Raw genomic sequence first — 16,841 nt, 5'->3', positions numbered from 1 at the left:
TACCTGCGCTTGTATTATTAAGTTGTACGGATTTTAGCCTGGTTCTCTGGGAATGCTGCTCTTGCTCAGTGATCCAAGCCGCCTGGACTATTGACCGTTATGTACTTCCGACTGCCGTCGATTTGATAGGTAAACAAAGACAGAGATTAGTGCGGTATAACAGTCGTTCCTGACGATCATTCGATCATAAAACTTTGTGTATCGGTAAAACCATATTCCGGAGTGTTCACTGCACGATATCAGCCTGTAAGGTTATAGTGGATAATGCATCACGTTTGCCTTAGATAGCGTACTTTGACCGTGTCCACATCAATATCCGATATCAGTAACAGTCCACGGGAATTACCGTAACGTACGCCCGGCCAACGTGTTATTGACAGAGTTAGAAATCCACGGTGTGGGCTCGATGTATATATACTTATACACACCAGTCGTCTCGGCTGTATTTCAAGTAGTACTGAAGAGGACGGGCAGAATATAAGAACGTATACGGTGTACTGAGCTTAGAGCTGACACAGGCAACAATCGATAAACAAAATGGGACAATATATTAGTATGCTGCCATGGCTAAGGAAGGAAGTGAAAGTTCTCATGCATGGTATGTACATAGTACTTTTACGTTAAAGGTAGTCATCGAGTCATAGTAAAAGACTGCATGACCAAAAGAAGCACGTGGACTAAACACGTCACACATTTACCTCCTAATTATGGCTCAGAAAACTCACGTAGTTAGAGTCTATGTATTTTACAGAATGTGCTGATTTACTGATACCATATAAGCGTTCCTTTTTACAAGGGGACAAATGTAGGCTGGTATATTTTTGGCATGTTCACAGTTTCACGCATTTTTTAAAACTGACATTTATAATGAGCTGTTGAAGAAACCTGCGCAAAGGATCATTTTTTGTTTTGTTTTTGGAGTGAGTGAGTGAGTTGCCGCTTCAGTGGAATCATTATTGCTGTGTCTCAGTGAGTGAGTTTAGACTTACGCCGCTTTTAGCAATATTCCAGCAATATCACAACGGGGGACACCAGTAATGGGCTTCACACATTGTACCCATGTGGGGAATCGAACCCGGGTCTTCTGCGTGACGAGCGAACACGTTAACCACTAGGCTTCCCCACCGCTCCTTGTTTTTTAGAAATGTATGTCTTAAAATTCTTCAACAAACAACATTCCATGTATACATGCATAAGCATGGTACGTCTGTTGCTTTTTGGTAGCAGGGTGTGACGTTTCGAAACAGTGACATTAAATCATGTACGATTAACCTTATTAGGCCAGTCCTTTTGACCAGGCAGTGTCAATAAATCCTCATTATTCATAACTATTGAAATGACCTTTCATATTAAAACAAAATCACCGAACTGATAGTTGTTGTTATTGTTGTTGTTGCCACTGTTTCAATCAGAAATATCCCTGCTATTCCTGTGGCTGGACCAGACAATCCAGTATTTGACACCATGAGCATCCATGCATCAATCTAATCATTTAGCCTAAACAGGTGATCCCGTTAGTTGCCACTTATGACAAGCCTGGGTTAGTGAAAACCAATTCTCACCTTGATCTTCACAGCCTGAAATTATTAAAAGAACCAAACGTTTATAAAGAGTTATTGTTGTCTTCGTTTCAACCACTTATATTTAGGCAAAAACCTGACACCAGACCCCGTGAAAGAAGCCAGTATGCATAAATATGTATGCCTTTTAGATGGTAAGGTGAACATGTCCTATCCAATAATATGTCCTTATATTTTCCAGGGCTTGATAATGCAGGAAAAACGTCACTGTTACACCGAATAACGTCAGAAGGCCTTCAGCCAACACGACATACCCTCTGTGAGTAGGTTCTTACGATAAAATGTATTTAGCATGATAACTTATATATCTGCGTAACTTGCCCATGAGGGGTATTTAGAAGTGATGTAACGCAAGTGTGCTTGTAAGCCAGTCACTACACCTTTTCAGCATATTTACGACCAGCGCCGTTGTTTTGGGATAATAATCCCATAGAATCAGGCGTGTACTTTCTTTTTGTGCATCAGCTAATAGTGTTTTCGTACTATGTTTTAGGTGAATCCAAATGGACACTACTCTACAAGAACATCAACGTGACCCTGATTGACTTTGAGCAAAGACGTCGTGTGGTCAGTTATACCAAAGGGTGTATACCAAATTTTGGTAGATCAGAATTAAACTTTGGATGTTATAATATCACATATTCACAATTTATGATTTATTTCAATCTATCGGTTTTCTTATACAACAAGGATCGTGTGACTTTCTAACTAATTATTGCCAATGGTCAAGCGCATGTAAAGTCGATAAGGATTAAACTAAGTTCTATGACATGCATCTCAGTTGACGATGTTAATAACGTAACATGCAAACTTTGAAAGCGGGCAGTGCGTGTTGGTGGGTGCGTGCATGTATGCATATTTGTTGACAAAAATCACATTTTTGTTGTAACTGGCGTGGTGTAATGTCTTAGGTCTTTATCGCCTTGGGCACACGCCACGTTAACACATGGATAAAATAATATTAATAACGGCCTACACCCAAGTAATTCCCTCACCCACAGTGTTACCCTGCTACGTGACAGGCGTGACGGGCGGTGGGGTAGCCTTGTGGTGTAAGCGTTACCCCGAAGACCACGGTTCGATTCCCTACAATGTACAATGTGTTATGCCCATTTCGGATGTCCCCCCGTCGTGATACTGCTGGAATATTGCTAAAGGCGGCGTAAAACTAAACTCACGCGTAATAGTCACCTAACAGGTGGTCAGACTCGCCGACTTGGTTGACACATCCCAATTGCATAGATTGATGCTCATGACATTGATCACTGGATTGTCGAGCATTGCCACGTTGGTTCACACTTTTGACCTGTTGTTTTCCCCAGTTCCAGTATAGACGCCGGTTCTACTACACACACCCAGATGTCGTCCTGTTCATGGTGGACAGCGACGACCGGGCACGCATACAGGAGGCTCAGGAGGAGCTGAGGCTTACCGCAAATTATGAAGACCACAAGGACATTCCTTTCCTCGTCCTTGCCAACAAACAGGATCGACGGGACGCCATGACAGTAACAGAGGTTGCCGAGGCACTGGACTTCCAGAACATACTCAAGACACACCGTAAGTTTCAGGAAGGAATTATCGCCTATATATGTCGAAATGAGATGAAGGTTGAGATAAAGCTCAAATTGCTACTTGTTTATTCAAGCTCTATCTCATCAGTCTTTAATGTGCGGAACCATCTGATTAAAATACCAACAGTTAATGATTCAATTGTTTACATTCGTTTTAAAGTCCAGAAATATATTGTTCAAGGTCATAAATAATGGTGTTCCTCTGCGGTTACGCGGTCATAATATATACTATCGACAAAAAATAAGGGAACTAAGAAACTGAATGTAGCAAACGTAGAGGTGAAAGGGTGCGTTACCGTAGCGTTGCACCCAAACGCAACATCCAATGACAATGAAATTCCACATGAAGCATTACCAACACGTGATGCACGTGCACACACAAGTCAACCTCTGTCAACGTATTGGAGAACTCACAATCACTAATGCAAGAGAGTTGAACACATGCTGAAAAATGCCTCCGAGGCAGCATCTCAATGAACAAACAAAATGGAGAATTGTGGGGATGATAGAAGGGGTGACATCATTGTGTCAAGTTGCCCGAATGTTGGGTAAATCAAAAAGTGTAATTTCTCGCCTGTGGGCAATGAGACCTGGGCGTGGCAGACCAAAATCAACGACACCACGACAGGATCGTCTCATTACATTAATGGCCCTACGCAATAGGTTCAAATCAGCACCTGCCATCAATAGGGAATTCCGTACACTCACTGGGCGACAAATGTCACACTCAACCGTTACAAACCGGCTCAATCAAGCACGTCTGAAAGCAAGGCGGCCTTTCAGGGCGCCAAAGATAGGCATGGGCTAGGCAGCATCAGGGACGGGCTTTGCGCCATCGGCGTTACACCATGTTCTCAGATGAGTCAAGGTTTTGCCTCAGATTCACAGATGGCAGAAAACGTTGTTGGCGCCGTAGCGGTGAGCGGTATGCCAGAGCGGCAATTATTGATCATGATCGATATGGGGGTGATAGTGTCATGGTGTGGGTCGGGGTTACACATGACAGGAGATCAGATCTGGTCATCGTTAATGGATCCTTTACTGGTCAGCGATACGTTGACGAAATTTTGCGTCCTGTCGTGACTCCACTGGCTAGGATCATCGGCAGGAATTCTGAATTCCAAGATGATAATGCCAGACCACATCGGGCCCAAATTGTCACAGCTTATCCTCCGACGAGAGGGCATACAGACATTGGACTGGTCCTCTCAGTCCCCAGACCTGTCCCCAATTGACCATCTATGGGACATTCTCGGTCGAAGGGTGTACGCCAGGGACCCCGCACGCGTCAACCTGGTCCAGCTTGATGCAGCTCTTCAGGAGGAATGGCGGGCAATACCATGGGCAGCCATCCGGGAAATTAATCAACAGTATGCCATCAAGGTGTCGTGAATGTGTTATCCAACATGGTTGATACACCAGATATTGAACTTTACGCCCACATTTGATTTAGTGGACATTCAGAGCAATTTCACATTCACTATCATTTCATCTGTCCCCTTATTTTTTGTCGGTAGTATATTATAACAGAATAGCTGTTACAGTTTATAACGTATTAGAGAAGCAATACCAAGACATTCTTGTAAAATGTTCATGTTTCTACTAGGAAGAATTAGGGCCTTGGACTTTACTTTGTTTCCAACAATTATATATGCCCTAGTTACTGATTGTTGTGCCTCAGGAAGGTACTTGACAATCTTATTGAAATAAGATCTTAATTCTCGCCTCCAGTGACAAAAAATCAGAGGACAGTTCATCATGAGTCTGGTCAAAACTTTCATCTCTCACTACTTCGGATAAACATTTTGAAAGGAAGAGAATTTTGAGAACATGTGGGTAAAACTGGCATACAGTTTTAGCCTATCATTACATGTCTCGGTTAACTTGTATCGACTTCTTGTTAGTCAATTGATGTGTTTTCAAAGCTAGTGAACGGTTCTGACGTCGTCTGTAATGTCCCAAGATCTTAGCTTAGCGGTAGCGAGAATTAAAATCTGCTTTGAATGAGATCGTTTCGAAGTGAATGAACTTACATGTATGCTTCCAGGGGCCAACATTATAGGCTGCAGTGTTGTCTCCAGGCAGGGCCTTAAGGACGCCATGGATTGGCTGATCCAGGACTTCCGGAGTCCGTGTGAAGGCTCGAATACTTCCCCACACAACAAAGAGACCGACGCAGTCACAGTCAGGAAACGGGGAGCTTGGTCCATCTTTACCTACATGGCAGGAATATTTGGATATTTTAAAAATTCCTCCCAAAATTTGAATGAATTTAAATGATCTGAAGACCCATACGCAAATGAAAATATTGATTTGACTGTTTGTCCATTGTGTCATCCCCACAATTCCTTTTCGTATTCGCCTTAATCAATCTGTTGGATCCGAATCCCCAGTGACAGCAAGGTGTTCGTGTGATGCACCAAACATGTATGTACTACATGTAATGGGATCTTTCTTGTTTAATGACCTATATCAAGATCAAAGGGTCTATAGTAAAGATTTGGTTCGGGAAACACAGTGTATGTGTATGAAGAAAGTATTTCACACTTCACTTGAATGATCCCATACTATGACTTGCATCAGCTGGACAGTGCCTCTGTAACTAACCAGGAGACTTGTCAGATTATCCAGACTATATCCGTGACAACCTGGCCACATAATCCAGTGGGAGGAGGATGAGTGAGTGAGTGAATTTAGTTTTACACCGCACTCGGCAATAGTCCAGCTATATGTAACAGTTTGTAAATAATCGAGTCTGTACCAGACAATCTAGTGATGACATCATGGGCATCGATCTACGCAATTGGGATGGGATACAATGGCATGTGTCAACCAAATCAGCGAACCTGACCAACCAACCATTCCTATTAGTTGTACGTGTTGCTGAGGGTGCCATGTGTCGCCCTTCACGTGTGGTGAAATGATTCCTATATAATATATATTCGCATGTTGACATTATGTGCTGGAATTTGACCCTCTATATTATTTGATTGCATGATAAACTGTATGATATTTGATCTCATGTTGACACTGTAAATTATTCGATTGCATAGTGACACTGTAAATTATTTGATTGCATAGTGACGCTGTAAATTATTTGATTGCATAGTGACACTGTAAAATTATTTGATTGCATAGTGACACTGTGACATTGATTGCAAAGTGACACTGTAAACTTGCATAGTGACACTGTAAATTATTTGATTGCATAGTGACACTGTAAATTATTTGATTGCATAGTGACACTGTAAATTATTTGATTGCAGTGACACTGTAAATTATATGATTGCATAGTGACACTGTAAATTATTTGATTGCATAGTGACACTGTAAATTATTTGATTGCATAGTGACACTGTAAATTATTCAATTGCATAGTGACACAGTGTGTCAAATTATTCACAGTTGCAATTAGTTGACACACTGTAAATTATTTGATTGCATAGTGACACTGTAAATTATTTGAATTGACACTAAATTATTTGATGACACTGACACTGTAAATTATTTGATTGCATAGTGACACTGTAAATTATGTAGCTGAATGTTCATACTGTGCATAACATGATCCAAAGTTGACAATGTACATATCTCATCTATTGAGATGTGTTACATGTTTTAACTTTGTCTCGGTTGAATTGCGTTTCACAATGTGAATTAAAGCAAATTTGTGGATTTCTGTTTTTCGAGCAATATTATCTCTGTGTGTGCGCGTGCGTGTGTCTGTGTGCGCGTGCGTGCGTGTGTGTGTGTGTGTGTGTAAAATATTTTTAAATATCCAACGCATTGACAACCGTGATCCCGGTTATGGTTGTCATCGGTGAGTGAGTTTAGTTTTACGCCGCTTTTAGCAATATTCCAGCTATATCACGGCGGAGGACACCAGAAATGGACTTAACACATTGTGCCCATGTGGGGAATCGAACCCGGGTTTTCGGCGTGACGAGCGAACGCCTTAACAACTAGGCTACCCCACCGCCCCGGTTGTCATCAGTACACCAGCAGAGAGTACTCACAGGTTGGACTTCACGTATTGTATGAAAACTCTTTAATCAACCGCCTGACTTTGTGTCGATGAGGTGCTTCGCTTTGAGAGTGTGGGTTCGAATCCCGCATGGCACTCAACCCAAAAGAAACGTTCTTGAATGTGTATTTGACTGACGAAATGTAATCCCAAATATAACATGCCTTATATTTATTGAATATTAAGTAATTTTATTCAGGACATTTTAGTTATATTTACTATAACTTGATATATATGTTTCGCTCCTATTTCATATTGGAAGAGATATGATGTCAGTCTCCGAAGCTGAATAAGGGGGAAAAACTTGGAGCAAATCAGAAAAAAAGATTTGTTTATACAGTTACCTTATTTAAAAAAATAACAGTTGTTTTGCGTGAAAGTAGAAAACAACCATGGTTTTGTTAGTATATTCACGGTTTAAAAACACTTTTCCAAGGAGGAGACTTACAAAATATGTGTTTGAAGTCACGTGACAGGACTGACAAGAGAATACTCTTCGTCACGTGACGGAACGAGTAAATTAGGGGAGCCCTGGCCACCAAGTCAAGAACTGATAATTTATCATGACAGCTCCCTTCAACATGTCATACTTCAACATGCCATAGGCTTCGACACTTGTATTTCTAAAACTATAAAACACCCATGGCGGTAGAGAAGAAAGGGTTTATAAATGTCATCTGATAATAGGATTATACTGTACAAATATCGAAATATTTTGTTGTAGTAGTAGTAGTAGTAGTAGTCGTAGTAGTAGTAGTAGTAGTAGTAGGGTATTTATATAGCGCTAATTCCACAACACATGGCCATGCTCAAAGCGCTTCCTGAGCATACTAAAACTATACTTCCCATCAATAGTTTAGACTCACTTAAAACACTCACTATATGTTATGTGTATATATATATATATATATATATATATATATATATATATATATATGGTTACCATCGAAGATTGATTTCTCCACTAACTTTGGGGTACCAACCACAGGCCTTCGTGTCTTTGCGAGGATTAAAGATGTTAAGAAACATAAAACATTTGAGATGATCCCCGACTCGAAATGCTTCACAGTACAATACATTATGTCATAATGTATTGTACATGTACTGTGTAGCATGTCGAGTCGGGGGTCATCTAAAAAAACACCTTTTTAATCTTTAATCTTCGTAAAGACACGAGGGCCTGTGGAACCAACTGCAAACCTTATGCAGATGAATTGCACGAGGATCATGCATCAAATTGCTAAAAAGCATCTGCAAATATCGTGCATGTGAACAGCTGCGTTTTGGTGTAAAGTTTTGTTAAGAATTCGCCAATTTTTACTTATTTTTTTCATCTATTAACTCATGACAATAATATTTTCAACGTTACGAATTTGATTTACAATACATCAGGTCACGTGTAAACAGTACCTTTAAACAGTATGAAATATTTTGCAAAATGTAGTTCAGAACAGTTGCCTGAAGTAAGTGGCTATATTTACACCAGTGAGTCTAAACTTTTGATGGGAAGTATATATACAGGGATGGAGATGCTGGCAGAAATTTCATTGAAAAAGTGGGTCTTTGGGCGTGCTTTGAAAGACGTGAGGGTTGGCGATGACTTCAAGTCAATAGGAAGGGAATTCCACAGACATGCAGCAGCAAACGGCAAAGATCTATCACCAAATGATTTCAACTTGGAACAGTTAGCAGGACAAGTTGAGAAGAGCGTAGAGTTCTTACTGGAGCATATGGGATAAAATATCCTGAAGATATGAAGGTCCTGTGTTGTGAAAAGATTGATAGGCCAGGCACAGTATCTTGAAATCGATCCTTTCACGTATGCTGTTGATCACTGGATTGTCTGGTCCAGACTCGACTATTCACAGACCGCCGTCATATAGCTGGAATAATGCTGAGTGCGGTGTAAAACTAAACTCACTCACTCACTCTTATCCAAATATTCATATCTCATTTTTTATCCATACGTTGCACACTGTCACATGACCTACTTACTAGGCAGATTTGATAAGTGTTTTGTTGCCGGTTAACTTACTTCCGGGTAGCGCACCTCTCCGTCCCATGCGAGTAATGTTTGCACGCCGTGTTCAGTGTTACTGCATGTACTCGACATTATACGTGCTGCCGTCGACGAGAAGAGACGTATTTAGATGGGACGTGAGTAATCTTTGGTTTGCGTGAGGCTAGAAATCGTTTTGTAGTATGGAACTGAAAAAGAATTCACTCATATAAAGCCCTCATTCTGAAAATTTAACCTTCTCTCCCACTTAACAACAAGATAGAGTCTTAACCACTGGTATAAACGATTATTTAAAGTAAGAGTAGTCTATCTCACAGGGCCTGAGCCATTTCTTTTTAACTATCACCAAGATCATACTGAAATGCTATAGCACTAAATATAGCATCTAGATCTTATACCGTTTCGAGATCTTCCATCTTACTGCATGGGACTCCTTCACAGTTAAACGGGAGTTGTCTATGTTGAAATTACGTTGTTTCAAAAAACAAAGGGTCAGTCTGGTAAGAGCAACGCACCTTGTAGTCAATATTTTACCATGCTGAATCATGGATCTGTTTGAAACTAAAATACAAAAATGAGATATATTAAACCTATATTATATCCTGAACATATAACATCGTTTATGGCAAACAACTCCTTTATCCTTTATAAGGACATTTCAAGGATTTTTCATTTCAATTTCATTTTTGAAGTACAACACTTTATATCAAATCATATAAAACCTTAAACCAGTTTGGAAACACAAATGCATGCTGGTTTGGGCTTCTTGTTCCTGTTGGTATCATTTTTTTATGAATATGTATTACATTTCAAGTAGCAATCCGACCATAATCGGGAAGCGAACCTAAAACGCCAATGCTTTTGCAACTATATCTGTTTTCCCCATTGTTGTAAACTACATGTATGGTATATTGCAATTAACTGTAATTGAATAAATATTTCAAATCTTTGACTGCTATCAGATATTGACGTGACCCAGCAAGGCTGTGTTTGGGGTATTGATCATTGCAGTACTGTAGTGGCGACGTTATCAGTAGATTATCCGATCACTAGGACACTTGGTTACATGGACAGGACAAATACTCAAACAGTAAATCTATAGACCTAGTTTGCAGTGACACAGGTAATGTCACTTACACTTTTAAAGAAAGAGACTTTGATTTGTAAAATGGAATATATACACATGCACATACACATTACACGCGCGCGCGCACGCACTTACACGCACGCACGCACGCACACACACACACACACACACACACACACATGCAACTGCTCGCGGTAAGAGGCAACTACGGGATCGAGTGATTGGCTGGGCCTACTTGGTTGATATAAGTAATCATATCCCAGTTGCGTAGATCGACATCGTGTGCCTGGTCCAGAACAGATTGTTGACAGGCCTTCGTACGTCGTTCAGCTGAAATATTGCAGACTTATAAAACAAGATATAATCCAAGAAACCCCACGTAAAGGAATTACGCTTTGTACTTTTCACTGCTTGCTTGTTTTTGACAATCACAATAGAGAGAACACAGACATATGACTAAACGAACTCATTTCATAGGTATAATACCTGAATGTTTTAACACGGCGATTGTTCGAGCACGACCAAAGTTTATTGACGTAGATGGGGAAAGACAGTTACATACAAGCAGTGTGCGAAATAGCCACTGGCTTACTAGCCCGTGGCTAGTAAAAATCCAGTCGGGCCAGTAAATCTCCACAGTCACTGGCCCGACTGGCTAATGAATTTTCATGGGTTCATTTTGTAAATACATCACTCTCTCCGAGTTGCTAAGTTATAATACACTTTTAAATCATGCAAGATTATGGTCTGATAAATGATGGTATTTTACCTTTCTGTAACATTTCTACATTCAAATTTCGGGCTAGTGAATTATTTTGTGGGCTAGTAACTTTCAGGCATAGCTAGCCCGACTGGCCAGCAAAATTTGGAAACTATATATTTCTTACACTGCATACAAGTAAAACAATCACCAAGAGTTACAATGTTTGCAAATAGTTACACTTTCAAGACTAACACAATATTTTTACAAAGTTCTAGGACCGTGTCATAATGCCAAAACTTGTAATTCTAAAGAAAGAAAATTTACATGTTGAGAGAGAGAGGTGGGTTTGTAGTGGGTTTGGACAATATTTCAGCTGTTCACAGGGTACTTTGAGGAATTCCCAAACTCTTGATACCCGGGACGGGTGTGTAATGAATTGGACCCGGGTGCCCGTCTCAATACCCGGACCCGTTATGATCATGTGACTAATAGATTAAACAATGTAATATGTTTCTTTCGTGATTATAAGGCTGGTATTGAATTTGACTTCTTATGAATATAATAGATGGTTAAGATATTGAAAAACTCGAAATTTTAGCCTCCGAGCTAATTCTTGCAAATTTGATGTCAGGAATCAACGTAACGGGTATCCGGGTAGAGTAGGGTAATAGGGGGTGGGATACCGGGTAGAAAATTTGGACCCGTCCCAGCCATATCTTACAACACCCAGCACGTACGGTTTGGGTGTTGACATATCTAGACAAAACAGCCGGGGCCAATGTGAGATTCGAAAGAACAATTACAAACTTCTGGCCAAGGGCCACAACTTTGAAAACTCGGCCACCCTAAGCCCCAATAAGAGTACTTTGGACACAGTACTTACAAACAAGAACAAGGCATTTTACAAACCTTCCCCAACCACAAAGCGTGTGTAGCATTACGACCTATCGTAACTCCATATTTTATCATAGGCTTATATTTTCATTTGTGGGAATGGTCCATGGTCACTTGCATTAGTGCAATTTAACGATTATTTCCACATAGTGCGACATAGTCGACAGCGTTGTTTAATACAGTTTTGGTATTTTGCAGCAGGAGAAGGAACTTGCCTGATATTTAGCAGTGTGAAAAGAAGCGGACCACCCATGGAAGCTATTCAAATTCTTCGTTCATGGAGACAGTCATACAGGATGGTGGCGGTGTCATCGGAATGGCCTTAAGCAGTCACCTTTAACCTGACCTTGACCTTGACGTCAACTTAGGTACAGGAATTTAAACCTCTAATGGCATTACACGTTCAGAAGGAAGAGTAAATCCGTCCCAATCCCGAACAACTATGGGATATTCTAGAATCATCCACATTGTCGTATGTATTTCCTCGTTGACATTTCCTATTATGTTTGGCTGTAATTTCTCCACCTTCAGTAATATCAGCTCGAGCTGCCCGACCAACTGTACCTGCCACACAAAAGATGTTTACTGCAACTCGTCGCTGATCAGCGTCCTCAATGGTTCTCTTGACAAACCAGAACACTTCCTATCCTTGAATAACACACAAGTTAATATCTTTGATTTGTCGTACAATGGAATCGCAGAAATTAAAAATAGATTTTTTGAAAGATTGAATATCACAATACACCATCTTCGTCTCTCCCACAACAACCTCACCGAGATCAGTGGCCTAGAGATCAAGGGGATTGTCGCAAAGTTTCTGTATTTATCCCATAATTGTATTCATCGGATATCCCCATATGCTTTTGACGGCAATGTTAGCTGTGTCGAAGGAGTGGATTTGTCGTATAACAGACTGACGTACTTTGAACCTTGGCCTTTTACAAAGAATAATCGAATCTCGACGTTTAACTTCAGTCATAACCACATAAGCAGCTTCAGAAACACCCCAAATCTCACTATTGTGGACATACTTAAGACATCAAAACTAGGTGTGAATAAACTCGTTGATCTCACCTTCAATAACTTCTCAGTGTGGATCATAGATTCTCTGAAAGATGTCTACCACTTTGATGACGATCCAGACACAGTACTCACTATGAAATGTGCAGCAATGGGGTTTCTTCTTCAGAACAATCCCTGGCGGTGTGACTGTCTGATGTATGAATTCAGACATCTCCTTCAATCAGATACATTCATGTTACCAAAGACAGTGCGTGAACAGCTGTCCTTCAACTGTGTCACGCCTCAGAGACTTCGTGGTCAGAATGCCCTCGATGTGCCCGTGACTGAGTTGGTCTGTCCTGTTCTTGGAGGTTGTCCCACGTCTTGCCAATGTCAGAAAGTCCCAGCGTACAAATATACACGTGTCGTCTGTTCATCTCTCGTCTCATTTCCAGACCAGATGCCCTCGGGGCCATTATTTTTAAACTTCAGTTGGAATCGTATTTCAAAACTTGAATTTAGATCATACCTGTCATCTGTAACATACCTTGATTTGTCCAATAACAGACTGCACGTTATAGAAGGGGGTGCAGCACAACACATGGGGAATATTGCTATGCTTAATCTTGCTTCCAACCAGTTGACGACGCTGCCGAAAGAAATACAAGTTGTGCGATTCAGTAATGTTCATTTGGAGGGAAACAAACTCCACTGTTCTTGTGATTTGACGTGGGTTTCTGATTGGATAGACGTCAGGAGTGATGATCCAGCCAATCAGCGCTCGGTATGCTACAAGGATGGGTTGCCTGTGACGTTATCCGCCATGCAGGACAACATTGACTGTGTCAGTGATTTAGTGGTTCCCGTAACAGTAGGCGTTAGCATTACTGTTACCATGGTAATACTCGCTGCTGTAGCATGTCGAGTTTGGGGTAGAAAAAAGCTCCCATTCGTAATGTATTTAATAAGAGGAAGAAAAGTCCAACCCGTTCATAGATACGACGATCAAGAGGCAGAATTTGATTACCATGGTTACTTGTCGTTTGATAACGACAATATGGACATTGTACTCTGGGTGAAAAATGTCCTTTTGGAAAATTTGGAAAATAATGATGAAGGATTTCGAATTTGCTGTCCCTTACGGGATTTTGATGTGGGGGTCTCGCAGGCAGAAGAAATTCTGGATAATATTGACAAAAGCAAGAGGTTTATATCCATAGTGTCCGATACTTACTTCAACCCCCTGAACTGGACATCGTTTGAATATGACCAGGCACAGCATAAACACAAAGACCACGAGTCCAACATTATCATGGTTGTTTACGACAACATCGACGTTGATAATGTAAGATCTGAGGCTGCAAAGAATGCGTTAAACAGGAAGGAGTATTTGAGAACGGGGGACAATTTGTTTTGGCAGAAACTTAAATTTCTGGTCCATACCGGTAATAAAATGTTTTAAAGAGGAACTGTGCTCACCTGTCCTGTATTTGTGTGTCTTGTAATTACTCTCATGTGTGACCGTCTGAAATCGTGTTTAGCCTTGCGGTGCTCGTGTCAGCTGAGCCTTTTGATAATGTAAGATGGGTTGGTGGTTGTGACGAGTTTAGAGACTGTTTAAGGTGGCCGAAACTTGAACATGTGGCTTGAGGGAACAACATTTGATATTTTTAGCTTTCCTAAGAAATTCATGAGTGAGAAGCAGGCATGGCGACGTGTGACGGTACTATCGCACTGTACAATTACATATAATAACTGCTTGTCATAGTGAAACAATATACCCAGTTACGCAAGGAATTAATATTTATTTGCAATGTTGTCATTGAGAGAGTAGTCACTAGGTCCATAGATTAGTTGAGTGAGTTGAAGTGTTGCAATCCACACGTGAAACAGGATTTGAAACAGATACAGGTTGGCGATAAAGACTCAATTCAACATGGATGTGCACTTGAAATACACCTTTTGGAATCATTTCCCAAAAGTAAAGTTTACTGATTGTGACTAACATATTCAAAACATTGTGCACATGCTGCCAAAACACCATAAATGCCCTTTTCAGTGAGTGAGTTGAGTTTTACGCCGCTTTTAGCAATATTCCAGTATATATCTCCGTCAGGAGGTTGCCGACATACTGGACCCTCTTCAGTTCGCCTACTGGTCAAGGAGAGGAGTTGTTGATGCCACACTGTCACTCCTTAATAATGTCTATAAACATCTAGAGACACCTAAATCATACATCAGGATCCTCTTCGTTGACTTTTCATCTGCGTTCAACACTATCCAGCCACATATCATGATACAGAAACTGTTAGACATGGGCGGTAACTCATACCTCATCAAGTGGATCGAAAATTTTCTTGTGGACAGACAGCAGTACGTGAAGTTAACGGGGCTGTATCGAATAAATGGACCACCAACACTGGTGCACCACAAGGCTGTGTAATATCTCCTGTTCTTTTCACCCTCTACACTAATGATTGTGCAAGCTCCAATTCAACCTGTTCAACTGTAAAGTTCGCAGATGATGCAGCAATTGTCGGCAAACTGAACGACACTGATTCTGAAGAACTGTATAAAGAGGACATTAATCATTTACGACTTGGTGTGCAGAAAACCACTTACTCTTTAATGTCACAAAAATAAAGGAACTGATAATTGACTTTCGGAGTAACCCACAGAAATGCTCCCAGTGATAATCAACGGTGAATGTGTTGAGACAGTGTCGGAGTATAAGTATCTTGGAACCTTCATTGACTCTAAGCTGAACATTGAACTCTAACACTGAAGCCCTATACAAAAAGTGTCAACAACGTCTTCATCTCATGCGTAAACTGAGATCTTTTAATGTTAACCCATCTGTGATGTCATCATTTTATGTAGCATTTATTCAGAATTTTTTAACATTTTCATTCCATTGTTGGTACGGGTCTCTCTCAGTTCACCTCAAATCTAAAATAGACAAAATTGTTAACACTGCAAGTAAAATCGCTAGAGTGGGATTTGAATGTTTATCATCAATATATGAGATTCACACGTTGTACCCATGTGGGGAATCGAACCCGGGTCTTCGGCTTGACGAGCGAACGCTTTACCCACTAGGCTACCCCACCGCCCCTGCCCCATCATGAAAATCGTGATTTTGTTGACTCGTACGTGCATGACATGAACCAGCAGTGTAAACCACAGTCGGGACTGTTAGTGATATATCTGTCAATGGCACAAATCAAAATGCCAAGATTATCAGCACCGGAGAACGAGCCAGAACGTTCGGCTGTACGGGGAAGGCCATCATCGAACTAATGACACGCGTGTCACCCAGATTGGCCAGACATCTGACAGTCCCAGAACTGGAAGACCGAGTCTCCATCTCGCATTTTCAATCTGTGCACGGATGCTCACAGCGACGTCATCAGCATCAACAGCGTTGGGTCACCCCATGAGCTTAAACACGGTGATGACAGGACTTTGGGCTGTCGGCATCTGGGTCTATCGACCATTTCGGGGCACGCCATTAACCAGTCAACATTTATTGAATTGCCAACCTCGGGCGAGGAACATGACGTACTGAGAACGTCGTAGCTGGGTAATCTGTGGTACTTTGACACAAAATACATGCAAGTTACAATCAGAACACTTTTCAAAATATTTGTTGTTTTTTGTGTTTTTTTTAAAAAATAATGCCAAAGCACCAGGTGTGTTCTTTTTTCAGTACGTCAGTTTATGTCCCCCAAAGATTGGGTAATATGGTGGTGTAACCCTTAATATATCCACGGGTATAGACTAACGCTTAGTCTCCTGAAATATACTATATATACCCATCAAACGTTTAGACTCACCTAAAGCACTCACTATATGTTATGTATATATATGGTTACATCGAAGATGAATTTCTCCACTAACTTGGTGGAACCAACTTCATTTTTTGCAGATGAATTGCACGAGGATCATGCATCAAAT

The 16,841-nt window shown here is 40.8% G+C and overlaps 2 protein-coding genes across 2 annotated transcripts; both read left to right on the top strand.

Moving 5' to 3' along the window:
* The first annotated feature begins 357 nt into the window (after positions 1 to 357).
* On the top strand, positions 358 to 5,871 carry LOC124276808 (ADP-ribosylation factor-like protein 2). Its single transcript, XM_046712463.1, has 5 exons — positions 358 to 598; positions 1,762 to 1,839; positions 2,074 to 2,147; positions 2,909 to 3,140; positions 5,202 to 5,871. The coding sequence occupies exons 1-5, from the start codon at positions 538 to 540 to the stop codon at positions 5,432 to 5,434; spliced, it is 678 nt and encodes a 225-aa protein (XP_046568419.1). The 5' UTR covers positions 358 to 537; the 3' UTR covers positions 5,435 to 5,871.
* Positions 5,872 to 9,280: 3,409 nt separating this feature from the next.
* On the top strand, positions 9,281 to 14,652 carry LOC124276810 (protein toll-like). Its single transcript, XM_046712465.1, has 2 exons — positions 9,281 to 9,335; positions 12,081 to 14,652. The coding sequence occupies exon 2, from the start codon at positions 12,325 to 12,327 to the stop codon at positions 14,344 to 14,346; it is 2,022 nt and encodes a 673-aa protein (XP_046568421.1). The 5' UTR covers positions 9,281 to 9,335; positions 12,081 to 12,324; the 3' UTR covers positions 14,347 to 14,652.
* Positions 14,653 to 16,841: the final 2,189 nt, after the last annotated feature.

This window comes from Haliotis rubra, unplaced genomic scaffold (genome assembly GCF_003918875.1).
Source record: "Haliotis rubra isolate DU_JTF1 unplaced genomic scaffold, ASM391887v1 Scf2132, whole genome shotgun sequence".
In the NCBI taxonomy this organism is placed as follows: Eukaryota; Metazoa; Mollusca; class Gastropoda; order Lepetellida; family Haliotidae; genus Haliotis; species Haliotis rubra.
This window is presented reverse-complemented; position numbering and strand designations above follow the sequence as displayed.